Consider the following 17,500-nt stretch of genomic DNA (forward strand, 5'->3'; position numbering starts at 1 on the left):
TAGCGAGTGTTTTTGTTGGGTTTCACAGATGAAAACTTTTGACCGAGCAAAAAATGAAGAGAAGGACGAGGGGGAGAGGAGGGAAGGAAACCCCAACATTCCGAAGAACGTTTTTTTCACACTTTCACACTTAAGCCCACACCCATGTGGAACGTCTCAAAAAAAAAACAACGACAACAACAACTAATGAGAAGAAGGACTTGCCAACAAAAAACAAACACGGCACTAGTGAAACTAGTCATCGCGAAGTAAATGTTGTTTAAACTAGATAGCTTTAGGGCCGCCCAAACCAAGCGATAAGTACAGAATATGCAAAGCCGATTTCCAAATTAGATGCGGTAGCGAGTCTCTCGTGACATGATGTCGGATTATTTAAGGGTGCGTTCGATTGACCATGTTCCGGAAAAGGAACACATGGAATAGAAGTTAGAAATCGTTCGTTTTTACGGAGATTCACATTAAAATTGTCAAACACCTGCTAAAATGCTATTTTAAACATATCTTTATTATCCTTGTTGCTTCAAAACGCCAGACGTACCGTTTTAAATCATCTTTCCGCGTACTCTTATTCCGGAATAGGGTCAATCGAACGGACCCTAAGAGTGCCTGTCCGTAAAAATCAGATATCGTTAACATTTTAATGTTGAATAGGCTGGGATGTGAGTAAAATCACTCCATAGCTCTTTTTTTAAAAGTGAAATATCCCTTTATTTCAAAGAAAAAGGCAAACAGAGAAAATGCTTTAAAATGTCATTTGAGGCGCTAAATTATTGCAAGGGTTTGAGAGCCTTGTGTGCAAAGACAGATCATTCTACCACATTTAAAATACATAAATCGGTTAATTCTTCAAATAAGCACTTTAAAAAACATCCAAAGAGAATATCGAGCGCTCTCTGAAGGCAGCGATCGAACTATCTGCATTATGCTTTCGAGGGAATATAAATTCAATTCTTCTTAGACGAAAACTTGATTGACATTTATCAATATGTACATCTCACAAAGGCCGCGCCAATCATATCTTCGCGTTTGTGGGGAACGCATTCTTCGGAATGTTGGGGTTTGCGGACAAGCGTTTTCTTCTCTTATCTCCTCCCTCTCTTAATTTTTGTTTGGTTATTCTTCTTCTGTGCCTCACGAAAACGCTTGCTACGCAGGCTAGCGAAGATTCAAATTCGTCAACAATAGTTTCTTTGTCAAGAAATAGTACAAAGCAAAAAGTGTGTTAAATCTTACGTTGTAAAAAAATTGTTTCTGTTTCTTGTAAAAGAAACCCCGATTCTTGTAGCATTTGCAACGATATGAAAACCTTGTAGCAGCTATAGCGTTTTTCAGCGATGCGTAAAAATCATTTAATATTAAAACCAACTTTGGAAAATTCTCTTGTGACACGCGCGGGCCGGATAGCAATGGGGATTATAACAGTCAACGTTCCCCCGAGGGGTGGGGGAAAGTGTAAAATGTAGCATCTTTCAAATGTTAGATCCTCCGCTACGTTCCGGGGATCGGGGGCTGTAGTTTCAATTTACTAGTGCATAACATGCGAGTTTGCTCGCATAGGCATCATGCTATTTAATTACAAATTGACTTCAAAAGGTAAAATAACTTGTCTTTGGTGACAAAAGGGCAAATCATCCCATACATTATTTTTAAAATTTCGAATTTTCATGGCATCATTGATTAGAGATTATCTGAAATATCGCATTCAAATTTTAAAAATAGGTAATTTTCACGATGGCGTCATTTGACTACCACAATTCAGTTCAAGTTGTTGATGTTGTGGGGTTAAAATAACAATAGCTCTAATTGACATGAGACAAGCGAAACCTGAAGGATTCTGGTACTTGTAGTCATATGGCGTAATCATGGAAATGTCCTATTATGACAGGAGACATTTGACAATTAACTAATTTTTAATTTTTTTCTAATAAAAAAGACATAGTTTGGTACCTCTTAGGGGGAATTTTTTTTCATACCCCGCCCACAAGACAGGATCTTGATACCTCTTAGGGGTTTTTTTTTTCAAAATTCTCGACGAGCATCTCCTTCATTTTTATATGGTTCTCCCCCCCCCCCACCCGTTCGGCTGTAATTAAACTAAAATTAATTTTTCATCCGCATTTTCGTAAGCTGTGCAACTAAAACGATGGAAAAAGACATGTTTGTACAGAAAATCAAGAGAGAAAAAGTATCTTTCAGGCCTCTATGAACAAAGATTGGCCAACAAACTAAAAAATTTACATCCTTACTGTAAACAAGACTCTTCAGTGCTACGTGCCCAGCATTCTATGGCACGCCTTTCCAGTCAATATTCAAACAGCTTTATTATGTAATACATCTATTACATTTCTGTGCCGTAATTTTTATTTTCTTTCTATATATTTTTATTTTGCTATGGTATATTTTACGTCCCTTCCATTAATTTAAATATAGGTTATATAAGCACATTATTTTTGTTTGTTCTCATTACTTTATATGCGTTTTTTATGTATATTTTTATATTTGTGCCTTTTTTTTTCGTTGGAACTACGATTTTTCATTTCCATTCTAATTAAGAATGAAACACGTGATCGCATTACCCGTGATTCACGTGCCTGCTAAATCCAAAACAAAATGGCAGGCGAAACCTTAAGAGATGCCAAAGAGAGAGGTCTCTACAACTTCGTAAATTCTCTTCGTACGCTTTTAATTGGTATCCAGAATATGAACGCATAAGAGGTGTCCATAGATTACCTCGAAGACGCTAATTCGCGCCTGGAAGATGCAATTTTGACTTTACAGTTCCTACTACACAGTGTGTTGCACAGTGACGACTCTGTCCTTCAAGATTTCAAGATAATAATGGAAGCTGTTTTGACAAAAGTACGCTTCATTTTTCGTGTAATGAGAAAACAGTATGGGGAGAGAAGTTCAAGCTCCCTTGAAGAAATGGAATCAAATGCATTTTCTTGTCCTACAACCAAAGTTACAGGAGGTGGAAGACCAGTAATCGTTGTCTAAAGAGGGCAGATTGAATTCTTTTTGCGAACTACACTTCTCCTGGGTAAAGATTGCCAATTTGCTAGCTATCAGTGAAAGTACTTTACGTCGAAGAAGACGGGAATTAAATTTGAATGGTGACACCGAGAATTGGACAGCATTGTCAGGTGTGTAACACTGTAGACAGGTTATACCTGGAAAGTAGCGTCCTTGTTTATAGAAGCTTCAGTTATATATTGCGGATCCAGTGTTGGCTGGTGTCACTGAAAAAAACTCTTAGATGTTATACCCACGGTTAACATATTTTATGGACCCCCAAATTCCCGTATGGTATAAACTTACCAGAAGGAGCTCTCTCTATTGATTAACAAAAGTTAGAAGCTCAGGCCCGAAAAGGGGTACCCTTCTCAGGCATCGGGTATGTAATTGAAGTATACGAACCGATAGGGAAGCCTTTCCATCATTTATGTATGGGTAGGTATTTAATAGGGCTCGTCAAAATAACTTGGATAGATCCACCAAACAGGTGATATGACTTATTTTAAGTGTTTATTTAAGTGAAAAGTTGTGAAAGATGCTGTAGCCCTTCTGTGGATATGTGGACGTGGTGCTATTTTCTATGGGTAAGGGTTTGGTCCCAGGGGAGGAGCATTCTTGTATAAAAGAAGGTTTCAGTAGTCCTAGGGGCAGTGTACAATACGTTTAGTTAAAGCAAAAACATTTCTTCAGATTCCCAGCTTGAAGACGCGGTAAAGGAAATTCGAAGTATTACTCCAAACAGTAGACAACGAAGATTGCTTGGAGCTCTCAGAGCAGGAGGATTTCGAATCCAGCTATGGAGGGTTCGCGACTGCCTCCGTACACTAGACCTACTTTGGACTGCTCTTCGCTGGCCCACTCCAGTTTACCGTAGGAAGTACTCAGTACCAACACCAAACGCCTTATGGCACATAGATGGCAATCACAAGTTGACCAGGTACAGGTTTGCTGTGCATTGCTGTGTCGATGGGTATTCAAGGGTCATTGTGTATGCCACACTAACGGATAATAATCGAGCGGACACAGTGTTGGAACTGTTCATCAAAGGAGTGCGAGAATTCGGCTTACCCTCAAGAGTAAGAAGTGATCATGGATTGGAAAATGTTGGAGTGGCAAAGTACATAATAAAAAGTCGTGGAATGTACCGCGGAAGTATCATAACTGGAAGCTCTGTCCACAACTCCCGAGTCAAGCGAGCTTATAGAGATATTTACGCTGGTGCCTTTTGTCATTTTGCCAATATCTTCAATGGAATGGAAGACATGGGTCTTCTTGACCCTTTAAACGAAGTGCACTTCTTTGCGTTGCACTATGTTTACATGCCACGGATAAATAGGGCATTGCAACAATTTACTGGTCAGTGGAACAATCACCTTGTTTCTAGGGAACACCAGTTCTCTCCACTACAAAGGTTCACTTCTGGTATTTTGGAAAACATGCACTCTGGATACTCTGGCGTTGAGAGTATTCTTAATGCAAATGAAATTCCATTGTACGGACTTGATCCAGATGGGAATTTTCCATTAGATGACGACTATTAGGTCTCAATTCCAGCAGTTGATGTTCACCTTACACCACAACAACTGCAAATTTTGGATGTCTTCTGTCACTCTTTGAATGATGATGGTGAACATGGTAGAGCTCAATATTTGAGATGCATAGATCTAGTTGTCACTCAGTTCAACATACAACAACGATAAGAAACGTTTTTTGAGATGAGGTTGTTTTGGTGGAAAAGACATTTGAAGACAGATGTTCCTAGTATCCAGCTAACTTGAAATCCGTTGTTGACAGAGTGAAAACACTATCAAAGTAGCACTACTTATTGTGACACTAGTAATATATGACTATGGTTTAATGTTATGATGACTTGTGGACGGGGTAGCGTAGTTTGCTCTAGGACTACCAACTTCAGTGAGAGATTGGAAACGTAAACAGAATGAAATTTATTTTATGCCTTGATATTGCCCTACTCAGAACAGAGCAAAACAAACGCATCTTACAGTTAGTTTTACAATATCAGAAAAATGTTAAATTTTGAACGCAACAAGACCGTTCCTAACAGCTGTATTTGCTCAAATGTCAACTTAACGTAGATAACCAGCATATTATTGCAATAAAACCGTTAGGTAACAATTTTTCAGTATGGTATACGGGAATCGGTGAAAAAATAATTTGTGCAATATCGATATATAATGTTATGTTTTGAAAACTGAAAATACCCGTCACAAGCAGCAAACACAATTTACAGCAATGGAGCATATAGGAAATCTCCTTTAAAACAATTTGACACAAACCTGACACATAACAGTCGTTGTTGGCAAAATGCATATCACACAATATCCATTTCCCAGTAATCTGATGCGAGTATTACACTAAACTCCTCTCTAAGTTCGGGGAATGACTGGTAAGTCAAGGGTAATTCTAACACTGTATTAAAAGTGTAGGTGTATTACAAGTACATGGTTCATATGTGATAGAAATCGAGCACTTCACATTACACTCTATTCAGTTAACTGTGTTTTAAATATAAGTGCTACACGGCCAACGTTTGTATAAACTTAACCTTTCCTTGTACTTGTACATGTTCATTGCCGTGACTTTAACATCTTCAGTTCCCACGGCCTGCTCCCGTCTGACCTTGAAGCTCAGTCGGTAGAGCGGCGGAGATCTAACCCGAAGGTCGTGGGCTCAATTCCCACCCTGGCCAGAGTTTTTCTCTGTCCTTGTGTGGGACCATTTCCATCACTAAGGCTAACGCTCACATGGTTCATATGGGATAGAAATCGAGCACTTCACATTACATTCTATTCAGTTAACTCTGATTAAAAAAAAAATACTGTGCTTATATATCTTATATTCAAATTAATGGGAAGGGACGTAAATAGATCAAAGCAAAATAAAAAAAAATATATAGAAAAGAAATAAAAATTACGACACAGAAATGAAATAGATGCCTTACATAATAAAGCTGTTTGAATATTGACTGAAAAGGCGCGCCATAGCATTCGGAGGAAGATCAGTTATAATTTCCAAAGTCACCATTGACTGAAAACACCACTTAATTCGTTTAATGGAGCTAACTCTCACTATTTCCTTTTATACATTTGCATTTTTTTCTTATTTCATAAAAAAAAACAGCTAATTAAGCAACAAGACCTTATCCAGCTTCACATTAAAAATGACGTGGATATCATAAACAAGCTGCGCCTTAATAGTCAAGCAACTATCGTCAGCATAAGCTCTAGTCAAGATGGTACAATAACTACCACTGACGGACAAGAACCTCTCGATAATGAGCTGTACTTACAGACAATGGCTACATGCAATCGAAACTGGGAAATTCCTCGCGATAGGATCACCATAACACACGAAAAGCTCGGAGGAGGAGAGTTTGGGCTCGTAAATAAAGGATACTACTTACGAATTGACGGACAGCAGCTGGCAGTAGCTGTCAAACGACTCAAGGGTAAGTGCTGTATTGCTCTAAAATTGTCGGAGCAGCTATTTGACAAGTTTTGTCGACGCTCAGCAAAATTGATGATTCTATATATGACTGCAAAGGGACAGTTTAACGGTTTTGCGCATGACCAAGCTCTGGCTCTAGGAGTAGACTTTACGGTACTTTTCTTACTGAACAAGATGATGTTCATTAATCACAGAAGACATTGCGAGTTTATATAGAAAATATCAAATTTAGTTTTGGCCATCGAATTTATTGTACGGGACGAACATTTTATTCTACGCACGAGTTGTCTATTCGCCTTAAGTAGGTTCATAACACAAAGGAATTCGAAAAGATTGCAAAAAAAATTCTAATTCAACTTCTATGGCATTGTTTCCGTTTCCTGCATCAGTGCTTTCGATTGTTTCAATAACAATGGATTTAAATGGGCTGACGTGACATCCCAGAGACATGAAAAATAAGTGATTGTTTAACTTTATAAGTATTTTTTTTGTTCTTTTGATTATAATGGAAGAGATCTTGAACTGCTGTTAATCACACAAAGATGAAAACGATGCCGATACCGTAACGATTATTGCGATAATGCGCTATGCACAGGACTGTGACAAGATTGTGACAAGATTGTGACACGGTTGTGACAAGAATTGACAGGCTACAATCAGGTGCGACATTTTATGACAACTACATAAAATTGCGTTAGGTTGGCGATGCTGTGTGTATCCTGATAAACAACATGTCCTCTATATCTGAAATGACGATTATCGACAATTCCTAATTTTCTCTGGATTGAATTTTATCATCAATTTGGATTACTCTGTACCTGGACTTGTGGTAGCGGATGAAAAGAAAAAACGTAAAAGTTACATTCCTGGACAGGATTTGAACCCGTTGCACCCACTTTGAAGGAACTGTTTTTATCCACTAAACCATCAACTGGCTGACAATTGTTCGATTAGTTACCAACACTGATTACAATATATAAAATCATTGGTGAATTGTGGTTAAGTCTAGTGCTTGATTTTAAATGGATAGCTTTCCCTTGAGGTTTGGTAACCGACATTTTCACCTGTTTAAACTTGATTCTTAGTGGGTGATAATACACGTTTACAGCGGCATTCGGAAGAAAAGAATATTGATATATTAATAAAAATAATGTTCTGGTAGTATGGTGTTGTTAATTGAGCATTGCCAGGTTCGAGTTCTGCGAATTCAGGTATTGGGGTTCGGATTTTAAAAAGAGATATTGATTTCTCATAATCCCTATTAAGCGCTAAGCGTCCTAAATTGACGATAATAGTCGATTTAGAGCAAATTAGGAATTGTTTATAATCGTCATTTCAGAGGTAGAGGATGGGTTGATCTAAAATGCCATCCTCGACGGTCATTAATAACTAACCGTTCTCGAACGAGTACAGAAGATCAAAGACCCACGTTCACCCTACAGGGATTGCGTGCCGTAGGAACAATTTTCGTATGTGAAAATTTCTCCAAAGCTGAAATTCATCACAGATCGCTACGATAAGCAATGCGAATTTCATAACAAAAAAAAAAAAAAAAAAAACGGTCGAAAAGCCTGCGGTTGAAGATGGGCCTTTAAATAGCGCAGATTAGTACTTAACACACCAATACTACAAACGATACCACTTGAGTTGCATGGAACGAGTCGATCTAAAAATAACTTGGGACACATAACCTATGAAAAAGGGTATGTATTGGGGATGCTCTCTCTTTCCCTTTTATTTTCTCTTGGCTCCATTTACTTACGATTCTGCATGTTTTTATCAACCAATCAGAGGCCTGCAGGTGTTCGTGCACAGGCCATGGATCTTGAAGGGAATTTAGTGGAAGACTTTGTGTTCGACGGAGGTGCAGGGGACATTGGAAGCCGAGTGCTGCATGTCAGAAATGCTCCATCTCCCCCGGGGCAACCTCATCTTTGGCCATTGCTAAAATGGTTGCCGAGAAAGGTCCAGGCGCGGTTTAATCTTTAGCATCATGAAGAAAGCACATTTTTGTTGGTGCATCTTCGAATTTTCGCGGTTGTGCTACATTAATCAGCAAATTGAGAATAATGCGATGGGATGATTTATCTTCATACTCGTGCCAGCAATCCAGTTCAACCATAGAAACATGAATAACGTCTAATGACGTTGTAATAAAGGATAGGAATTTTAAATCTATAAGCTGAATGGCGTGCAGAGCCGATGTTTTTTTTCGTAGCAAAGGCTTGTGTAAAGACAAAATGTTTCAAACGCAAGTCCGCCATTTTGAACGCAGGGCGGGATTGGCGCGAGATAGTTCCCCTCCCCAACTACAAGTGTAAATTGATCAACACGATCTCTCCCTCAAATGAAGGGTTATCCTTCATTGTCAGTTTGCTCCAAAAATGAAGTATAATCCTCCATGTAGATTACTCTGTCCCAGGACTTGAGGTAGCGGGAAAAAAAAAAAAAAAAAAAAAAGAAAAGCAGGAACTGGACAGGATTTGAACCCGGATCACCCACTTTGAATGAATTGCTTTTATCCACTTAACCACTAAAGATCAACTGACTAAAATATGTGCCGATTATTTACCAAAACTATATAGTATCACTGCTGATATATGCTTAAGTGTAAAGCTTGATTTTAAAATGGTTAGCCTTCTCTTTAAGTTTGGTAACCGACATTTTTCACTGTGTACGCTTGCTTCTTAGCGGGTGTTCATACACGTTTAGAGCGGCACTTTTGGAAGAAAAAATTATTGACATTCATAAAAAATGACAACCTTGTAGTTAGTGATATGGTAGTCTAGTGGTTAAGTGAATGGGTTATTAATCACACGTTCCCAGGTTCGAGTTCTGCGAGTCCAGACATTGGGTTTGGCTTTTAAAGAAATATGGTAATTTCCCATGATCCCTATCAAGCTCTCATTGTCCAAAATGAACGATAATAGACCAATTTCGACATATTAAATTCAGTCCGAAACAAAAGGCATCATCTCGAGGCTCTGGGGAATAAATATAAGGATTTGTATGAGTTTATTCCCCAGAGCCTCGAGAGATGGTGCCCTTTGTTTCGGACTGAATTTTAATATATCGAAATTGGTCTATTTCACTTGGAAGAAATTGACAATCAAGAATAATCCTTCAACTGAGGGAGAGACTTGGTTGAATTGATCGTCCTCTTCCCTAGAACATGTTTTCACTCTCCCCAGCTCTCTAACACTTTTTACTATCCAACATGGTGGCGTTATCCTTGGAACCCCATCAAAATACGCCAGCACGGCAGGCTATAAGCAAAAAAGGGTAGTAAGGTCGATTTAATACTCTTTGGCCTCCATGCCTGGTTGTTCTTTAGTGTGGAAGAGCTTTTATCGCTGATACATTATGACGAATTTAACCCTTTTACTGCCGAGGGCTTCCCCATTGACGAATAAAATCGTCTCAGTGGCGTTAGAGTAAAATCTACAAGTGTCAATTTGCATTTTTGGCGGTGAAAGGGTTAACAAAACTATTTTCTCCAAATTTCAGTTTTTAGTAAGTCAGGCCCGTTTCAAACATCGAACTTTACATGTGCCGAATCTAATACAAATGAGCGAAAACAATAGATTTTTCTCATTAGAAAAAAAAAAACAATAGATTTTTCTCATTTGCATTAGATTCGGCGCATGTAAAGTTCGCCGTTTGAAACGGGTTAGGGCCTTAGTGTAACTTGTTGTTAACTGATTACAGTGTAATGTGAAGTGCTAGGAACCATGTGAGCGTTACTAATGGAAATGGGCCCACCAAAGGACAGAAAAAAAAAACTCTGCCCAGGGTGGGAATTGAACCCACGACCCTCGGGTTAGATCAACGCTGCTCAACCGCCTGAGCTACAAGGTCAGACGGAAGCAGGGTGGGTAATAGACGAACGATACAAGTGATCTTCGCACTTATCTGTACAGTTTGCTCAGGTTTTCCAGATAAGTGCGAAGATCACTTATGTCTTTCGTCTATTGTACCCTTGACAAGCTACATACATACATACATACTTACTTAATTGACCTCTCCCCATACCTCCAGTTGGCTATTTACAAGTGCAGCTGGGAAGTTGAACCAGGAACTACCCGAATCAAGTTCAACGAGTGGTAAGAGTGGGTCTTGAACCCGAGATATTCGGATCTCTCAAGGCAAGCGCCCTAACCACTGGGCCACACTGCCACAAGTTTTACATGATGGTTGCCTGGCAACACGCAAAGGCAAAGGTACAAATTGGAGCGCAAGGCAGAATTCGAACGTAACCTCTTTCGTTATGCTCTACCATGAAGCTACAAGAACTGGATCTCGGTTTCCCCATTCAAAGTCGTCGTGTGATAAATGTGGTACAGCAACTTCTGACGCTCAGCCCAGAAACAATCATATCTCTTTGACAAAGGCAGAATACAACGTTAGCATCAATAGTTGCCTTATCAGTTTCTGTAACTGGCTTTTAATCTGAAAAAAAAATGAAACATCGTGCTTGTTTCGTGTAAGTGAATAATAATTAATAATTCGAGATATTTACCCAGGAAGCTCCACTCACCCGGAAGTGGTTTTCAGGGAGGTGCTGCATCCTGATCGAATTGGAATTTAAAGGTGTTGGGGAAGTGAAGTGAGATAGTTGCAAAATTTAGCAGCAAGCTGTTATAGTCAGCCAGTTACCAATGCGAGAAAACATCAGTGGTACAAAGTTTTAGTGTCATCGGAAGTGCAGGCGTAGCTTAACATCTTTCAATGTTCTCTTTTTGAAATTGTTGCTTCTCTGGGTTATTCTGTGGAAAGGGTTTGTGAGAGCAAAAAGGCAGTGAATTGTTGGGAGAAAGGACAATTTACTTTTCTTTCTTGGAAAATAAAAGGGTGAAAACTATCATGCAGACAAGAAAAAAAGAAGAACAGTTATCATTGGTCACCACTAACGAAATTTATTAAAGCATTCCCAGCTTACTGGTTCTGTGAAACTACTAGCAAGTACTGATGTATCTAAATCTACTGGATGATAACATGCGGTTTTGTAATCGCGAGTTAAGCAGTTCGATTCCTTGATGACCAATACGATCCATCCCCTGTTAGCAATTGATAGTAACAGGCATGTCACGGATACAAATGACACAGAGGCTTAAAAGTTCTGTGGTCGTATTTTCATCTCAGACCGCTTGACAGAGTAGTGACTATTTTTTCCAATAATACCAGGTCATTCCACTTCCATCGGTCTTGTTTTTCTCGATTAATGTGGAATAATACTATTCTTAGCTTTACGTAGAAGCTGGTTAAAACATTACACTGTAGCAGATATTGGTTTGTCATCATCAAGTTTAGTTGATCGCCACTTCCTCTCAAATCTTCGTCGTTGTCTCTTAGCATTGGCTATTTCGTCAGTGTACCAGAGTGCACGTAATTTGATTGTAATAGTCCTGGTCTTTAATGGAGCCAGTTGTCAAGAGCATCTACGGTGACAGTCTCATACGAAGCTGTGAGGGAGTTTAATCCAAGTTTTAGTGCTACAGTAACGTTTGATTGAGTATTATGTCATTAAACTTGTCAAAGTCAAAGTTCTTTAATCAAGAGAAAACGATAGTTTTACGTGTTTTAAGGACGTTCGCGCTAATTGTTGGTGCGCAACTTTACTGCGCAGGTAACACGTATTTTAATATGTCACGCATTACCTCAAGCATTAGTTAAGATCTTATGCCGAGAAAAACGCCAGGGAAAAATTTCCAGGTCGGCTAAAGAATGGCACATTTATTTCAAATTTATCATGAAACGTTAAAGAGAAAGGTCCGGGAGGCTGGAAGAAGGTCACTAATCGAGTAATGGTTAAAAGTTTTAAAAACTCGAGGAAAGTTAGTTTTAGTCACCGACGTTGCATTAAAAAAAAAAAAAAGGGGTTACGTTACGAACTTTTTAGTTCAAAATAAACCAATGTTTTTGAAGTTCTTTCCCTTTACTTTCATAAAAGTAGAGCAGAATTATCTTCTCCTTCTTATGCACTGAATAGTGCCGACCTAAGAGGAAACAGCCAGAGATTGTATATCACAAAAACCACACTCCAGAAGATGAGAAAGACGGCAATGGAGAGATATGATACAGAACACTAATCAAATAAAGATAACGCCTGCTTGAAACTTCGTTGCTATGCTCGAGTAATTTTTTTTAATATTTTTTTTGCAAAAACCTTTCCTCCAGTCCTTCTCCGGCAGGTCACGCAAAATCGTGACAAACTAAATTTTCCAAGAGCTTCGCAACATCACATCGATTTTACTCGTTTAGATCATCGGTGACCCCTATTTTTTAAAGGCATGAATCACTTGCTCTTCTTACAATCTACAAAATGTGATTAAATGAAAAAGAAAAACCACAATGTAAGAAGTAATCTTTTCTCAAGTGTTTTCTTTCCTTGTGTCCTGAGTTCCAGAAGTGGTTACAACAGGTAGCGCTCGCTAAAATGCTCGTTGAGGATTAACTCTAGTGTTAAAGACATCCCAGCGGCATGCAATTACCTAAAAAACCCACTCCTATATTTCTAAGCACAGAAACATCCACTCTAACATATTATTTTGAAGATTTTCAACGAATGAGTAGATGAGGCTACATCTTGTTATGATGACCTATCAATCGAAATTAGGACATTTTTCCTTGCCTTTTTTCTCCGAAACAAAGTCGGGGACCCCCCCCCCCCTTTTTTTTTCTTTTCATTTTTGAAAAGAAAAAATGACCTAACCTCAGGCGATAAATGAAACAAATTTCAATGTGGGAAGATTTTCGCGCGAACGTCCGTAAGTGGCTTTTGAGCTTAAGATGAAACGCATTAACCTTGTGATCAGAGAGAGATAGGCTGCTCAAAAATGCGAAGGTTGTTAAGAAAAGATCTTGCGATGATTAAGTCCAGAGTATGTCCCAAACCGCGCATAGATACGTTGACGTGTTGTGTTTAGTAAAGATGTGAACTTGAAAACATTATTGTCATCAGCGACATACATCAACATGAAAATCGAAATCGTCCAAAATAATAAGTTCAACGCTGCACGGAACTACTGCTTCAAGCAGAGTTGAAAATTCATCCATAAATAGCGTCAACATTCAAGAACATTCATATAGCTGAAACATGGTTCGTGCGGCGATATATAAACGGCGAGAATCCTTACGCGATGCTGCAGGTTCATGAAAGGAAGCATCAAGATATTCAAAAGCTTCGAAACGATTCGTTAGGGCATGTCTAGTTTTCACATTGAGAGCCTAAATTTAAATGAAAGTCCAACTTAACCAGCTGCGTTTCATTCAAGTCAAGGATTGTTTTTTTTTTTATGTACAAACCGGCGTAACCAGACGGATAATATTTCACCATATGTAGCGTCATCGCCATGGCGACGAAGCCAAGTCGCCGCAAATAGCCAAGATATCAACCGAATTATCAACAACCATGTCTTTAATTTTAAACGTGGATTATCACGAAGAGCATCTAGCGTTAATCACAGAAGCAGGAAGGTAAAGTTGTGAAGAACTAGCATGCACAGTAGACAGGTCGTTCACGAAATCGTCGAAGAGTACGCATGGAGTGGTACAAGGTTATTATTATTTACGGATCGATAATTACGATGTTAAAAGAGAAATTTCGCCTTGTCAGAGTAATCCTAGTAGGTATACTGTTCGTTAAATATAAACCCCCCCCCCCCCCCCCCCCCCCCCTCAAAAAAAAACAACAAAAAAATACGCACGACCACCTCTGCCATGACGAGTCTGCAGCATTTCAAGTTGTTTTAAATGCACGAAAGAACATCGAGGACAGCGAAACGTTGTATTTCGATTTAGACGCACAATAGTTTGATTCCTGGAAGCTAATTTATTCTTGGGTTTCACATCACGTGATCAACAGCCATCAGTTTTTCACCCCCGAAAACAAAAGAAGACGTTAAGCCCATAATAATCAGCTTTCAATTGCGCGAGGATTGCGATTTTTTTTCTTAGATCGCGGACACCACATGGCCCCACCATTTCATTGTTCGGGGACACCAACATGGCCCGGCCGTGACGTCATGTGAAATCCAAGAATTCGGTTTTGATGCTAGTTTTGGGCTTGAATTTTAAATTACGCGCCTCCGGCCCCGATTGCAAATGCATTGAAGCGATAGTTTTGAAATTGTTGGAATCTAAGTAAGTGATCGGTCCAGGATGAGCTTGTTGTGGATGAATATCCATGCAAAACAGTCAGGTTAATCCAAAATATCTTGCCAGGTTTCTCACTATGTGCACGACAGCAGAAGCACACAAGCGTTCCGACCGCCTTCACAACTATTCAGGCCAACAAATAGCCCTTCCATTTCTCATTTGCATTACAAATATAATCTAGCATGTGTGTGATGCAATTTCGGGCTATTTTTGTATGTTTTAAAACCCGGATTGCCTCGCATTCCTCTTTTGATTACATTGTAATGCAAATGAGAAAAAACTAACCGTGAAAACGATTAATTGGCATGCTCTCGTTTGGGCACCGGGAACCCAGGCTCTACTGTGTGCGTCACGTAGGTATTAAAATATAGAGAACGATATGAGGCGAAGTTTAGGTTCTGAAAATTTTGCTAGAAAATGGAAATAAAAATCGATAAAACTTACCAGGGTGGTGACGCTGGTGTTTGTCTTTAATAACGCACACGAAGGTGTTTCGGGGAAAATGGTCCCCGTTTTCACCTTCCTTCATAGTATAGTGACAAGGTAGGAGACAGAGTAGCCAGCTTTAAGAACCCTCCGATCGACCCAAAACAAGCACGATTTTTTTCGTGAAAATCGAAATCCAGTCGCTAAATAACACACCAGGTTCGTGGAAAAGGAATTTCTCTAAACCATGAATCCACTGAAGCATCTCCATGTAGCAACGCGAAGCCACCAGGCTCCGTAGAACGTATAAGTTGACTGCTAAAATGGCGGCCCGAAAGCGTTGTCCTCGCGAAGTGTCCAATTTAAAATGGCACTGAACTCGGGACGCCTGGTGACGAGGGAATACATGTTTCCCTGGAGGGAGGAGAGTCCCAGATTGCTCAGTGAGTTTTGTTTTTAGCAATTTGGGACTCCTCTCCCTCCAGAAATTATTATACAAATTTTCAGACCTAAACTTCGACTCATATGTTCTCTATATTTTAATACCTACGTGACGCACACAGTGAGCCTGGGTTACCTGTGATTTGGGTGGCTTCATGGCTCAGTAGGGTAAGAACCGCACCAGTATCACAGAGGTCGCGGGTTCGAATCCCGTGAAAGCCTAGTTTAATGCGATCATTTCTCCAATTCACCCCTAAATCGCACTTCGTAAACATTTGTCAACCAAAGACAAACTTTTCTCCCTTTCCGCCATTATTCGGAAAACTTTCGGTAAACCACGTGGTTATCCTTGCAGGAAAATATGACATCATTTCCGGAATCCGTAGGAATTGTGGGACACTTGTTGGAATCTACTACCATATAATTATGGTGAACGGAAACATTCAATAATTTTGTTACGGTTTTCGCGGTACGTCCGATGAAGAGATTTATATTTCGGTGTTGACAAGGAGATTCTCGGAAAAAGTCCGTTGTTTTCTTTGCAGGGGTCGATCCCACGAATTCACGGCAAGTTCGAGAACAAGGCCATTAAACTACCGGTAGGTTTATATGACAAATGTCATGCCATACTGCAAGGATCTAAATTGTCTAAAAGTAGCATATTCGCGATTGTACCGAAAGAAATGTTGAATGTCAACCCCGATGAATGAAATGAAGAGATTTATTTTTCGATATTGACTCGGGGAAAGTCGGGAAAAACGACGACTCCTTTGCAGGACTCGAACCTACGCACTTAATAATACCAACTTTATTCATTTAATTCAATTAAAAGGAAGGATAACATAGGGTATCCCTATCGAGGGTATCCGCCCGCAGCAGGATGTAATAGACCTTATTCACGATAGCACCCATATTGGACTTGACTTATCATGCAAATTAGCTACACATTTCTGAGGGGGCAAAAAAACACAAGTTCGAGAGATAATTACGAACATTCTTAGCCACACAGATGATTTGTGTCACGTTCATTAAATGCTTATCACCTAATTAGTAAAATAGAATGCTTACGCAAGTTACTTCGATGTGTTTTTTAGTGAAAAATGAGCAGATAACAAAGTAGAAAGTCAAAATGTCCGAGGCAATCAAAGATATAAAATTATTGTAAAGGTACTTAATTCTAAACTCTAAAATGTACTTTTAGCAATGTTAATTCAATATTTCGACGAGCCGATTTTCCTCAATTTTCCTTAATTGCAATGTTTGCTCCCCAGCATAAACACATGGCTAATTTGCAAGACAATGAAAACCAACATGGCGGCTATCGTGAATAAGGGCTATTGACTGAGAGTCGATTTTGATGAGGGAGGAAAACGGAGAACCACAGAGAAAAACCTTCTGTGTCAGATAGAGATCGACTGATAAATCAGCCCACATACGACCCGAAGCCAGGGTTGAACCCGGGTCACAGAGGTGGAAGGCGCGGTTGATAACAGCCTAAACCACCCGGACTAGTCCCCTGACCTTCGTAGCGGATATGATATGGCCGCGCGGGAGATATGAGATTTCTCTGTGAGTGTTGATATTTTCAAACACGAGAAGAGGAATTTCGTATCTCCAAGCGGTCATGTAATGTTCTGTTTATCATGTAAACACCGATGAAATAACAAGTCATTTGCTTTATGTTTGTGTGGTCCCAGGCTAACGTAGAGCAACGACGCGATTTCACGTGTGACGATAATCATATCGAGCTTTCGCGCAAAATCTGATCAGAAATTTCATCGGTTTTATATTTGAATACATTTACACTTGTAAGTAAATTACCCACCATGATTTCAATGTACTTTGAAGTCAGATCTTGAGGATTAAAAAAAAAATCCCTTTAGCAATTAACTAACGGAGGAATTCGAGGGCGATGAACTTGAAATTCTCAAGCCTGATCCTGGACACATTCTGGGGCGTTGTTTTGGGGCATTCCCTGGACACACTGTTAGCT

At 39.4% G+C, this 17,500-nt stretch overlaps 1 protein-coding gene across 5 annotated transcripts in view; it reads left to right on the forward strand.

The window, feature by feature from the left end:
• LOC138014291 (neuronal cell adhesion molecule-like) overlaps positions 1–7,030 on the forward strand; it is a 73,348-nt gene extending 66,318 nt beyond the window's left edge. For all 5 annotated transcript variants that reach the window (XM_068861340.1, XM_068861337.1, XM_068861336.1 and 2 more), the window contains 2 exons: positions 6,157–6,484; positions 6,996–7,030. In XM_068861340.1, the coding sequence (XP_068717441.1) occupies positions 6,157–6,484; positions 6,996–7,015 (348 nt within the window). In that variant the 3' untranslated portion in view covers positions 7,016–7,030. The remainder of the gene's footprint in view (positions 1–6,156; positions 6,485–6,995) is intronic.
• The last annotated feature ends 10,470 nt before the right edge of the window (positions 7,031–17,500 follow it).

The sequence above is a fragment of the Montipora capricornis genome, chromosome 8 (genome assembly GCF_036669925.1).
Source record: "Montipora capricornis isolate CH-2021 chromosome 8, ASM3666992v2, whole genome shotgun sequence".
Lineage (NCBI taxonomy): Eukaryota > Metazoa > Cnidaria > Anthozoa > Scleractinia > Acroporidae > Montipora > Montipora capricornis.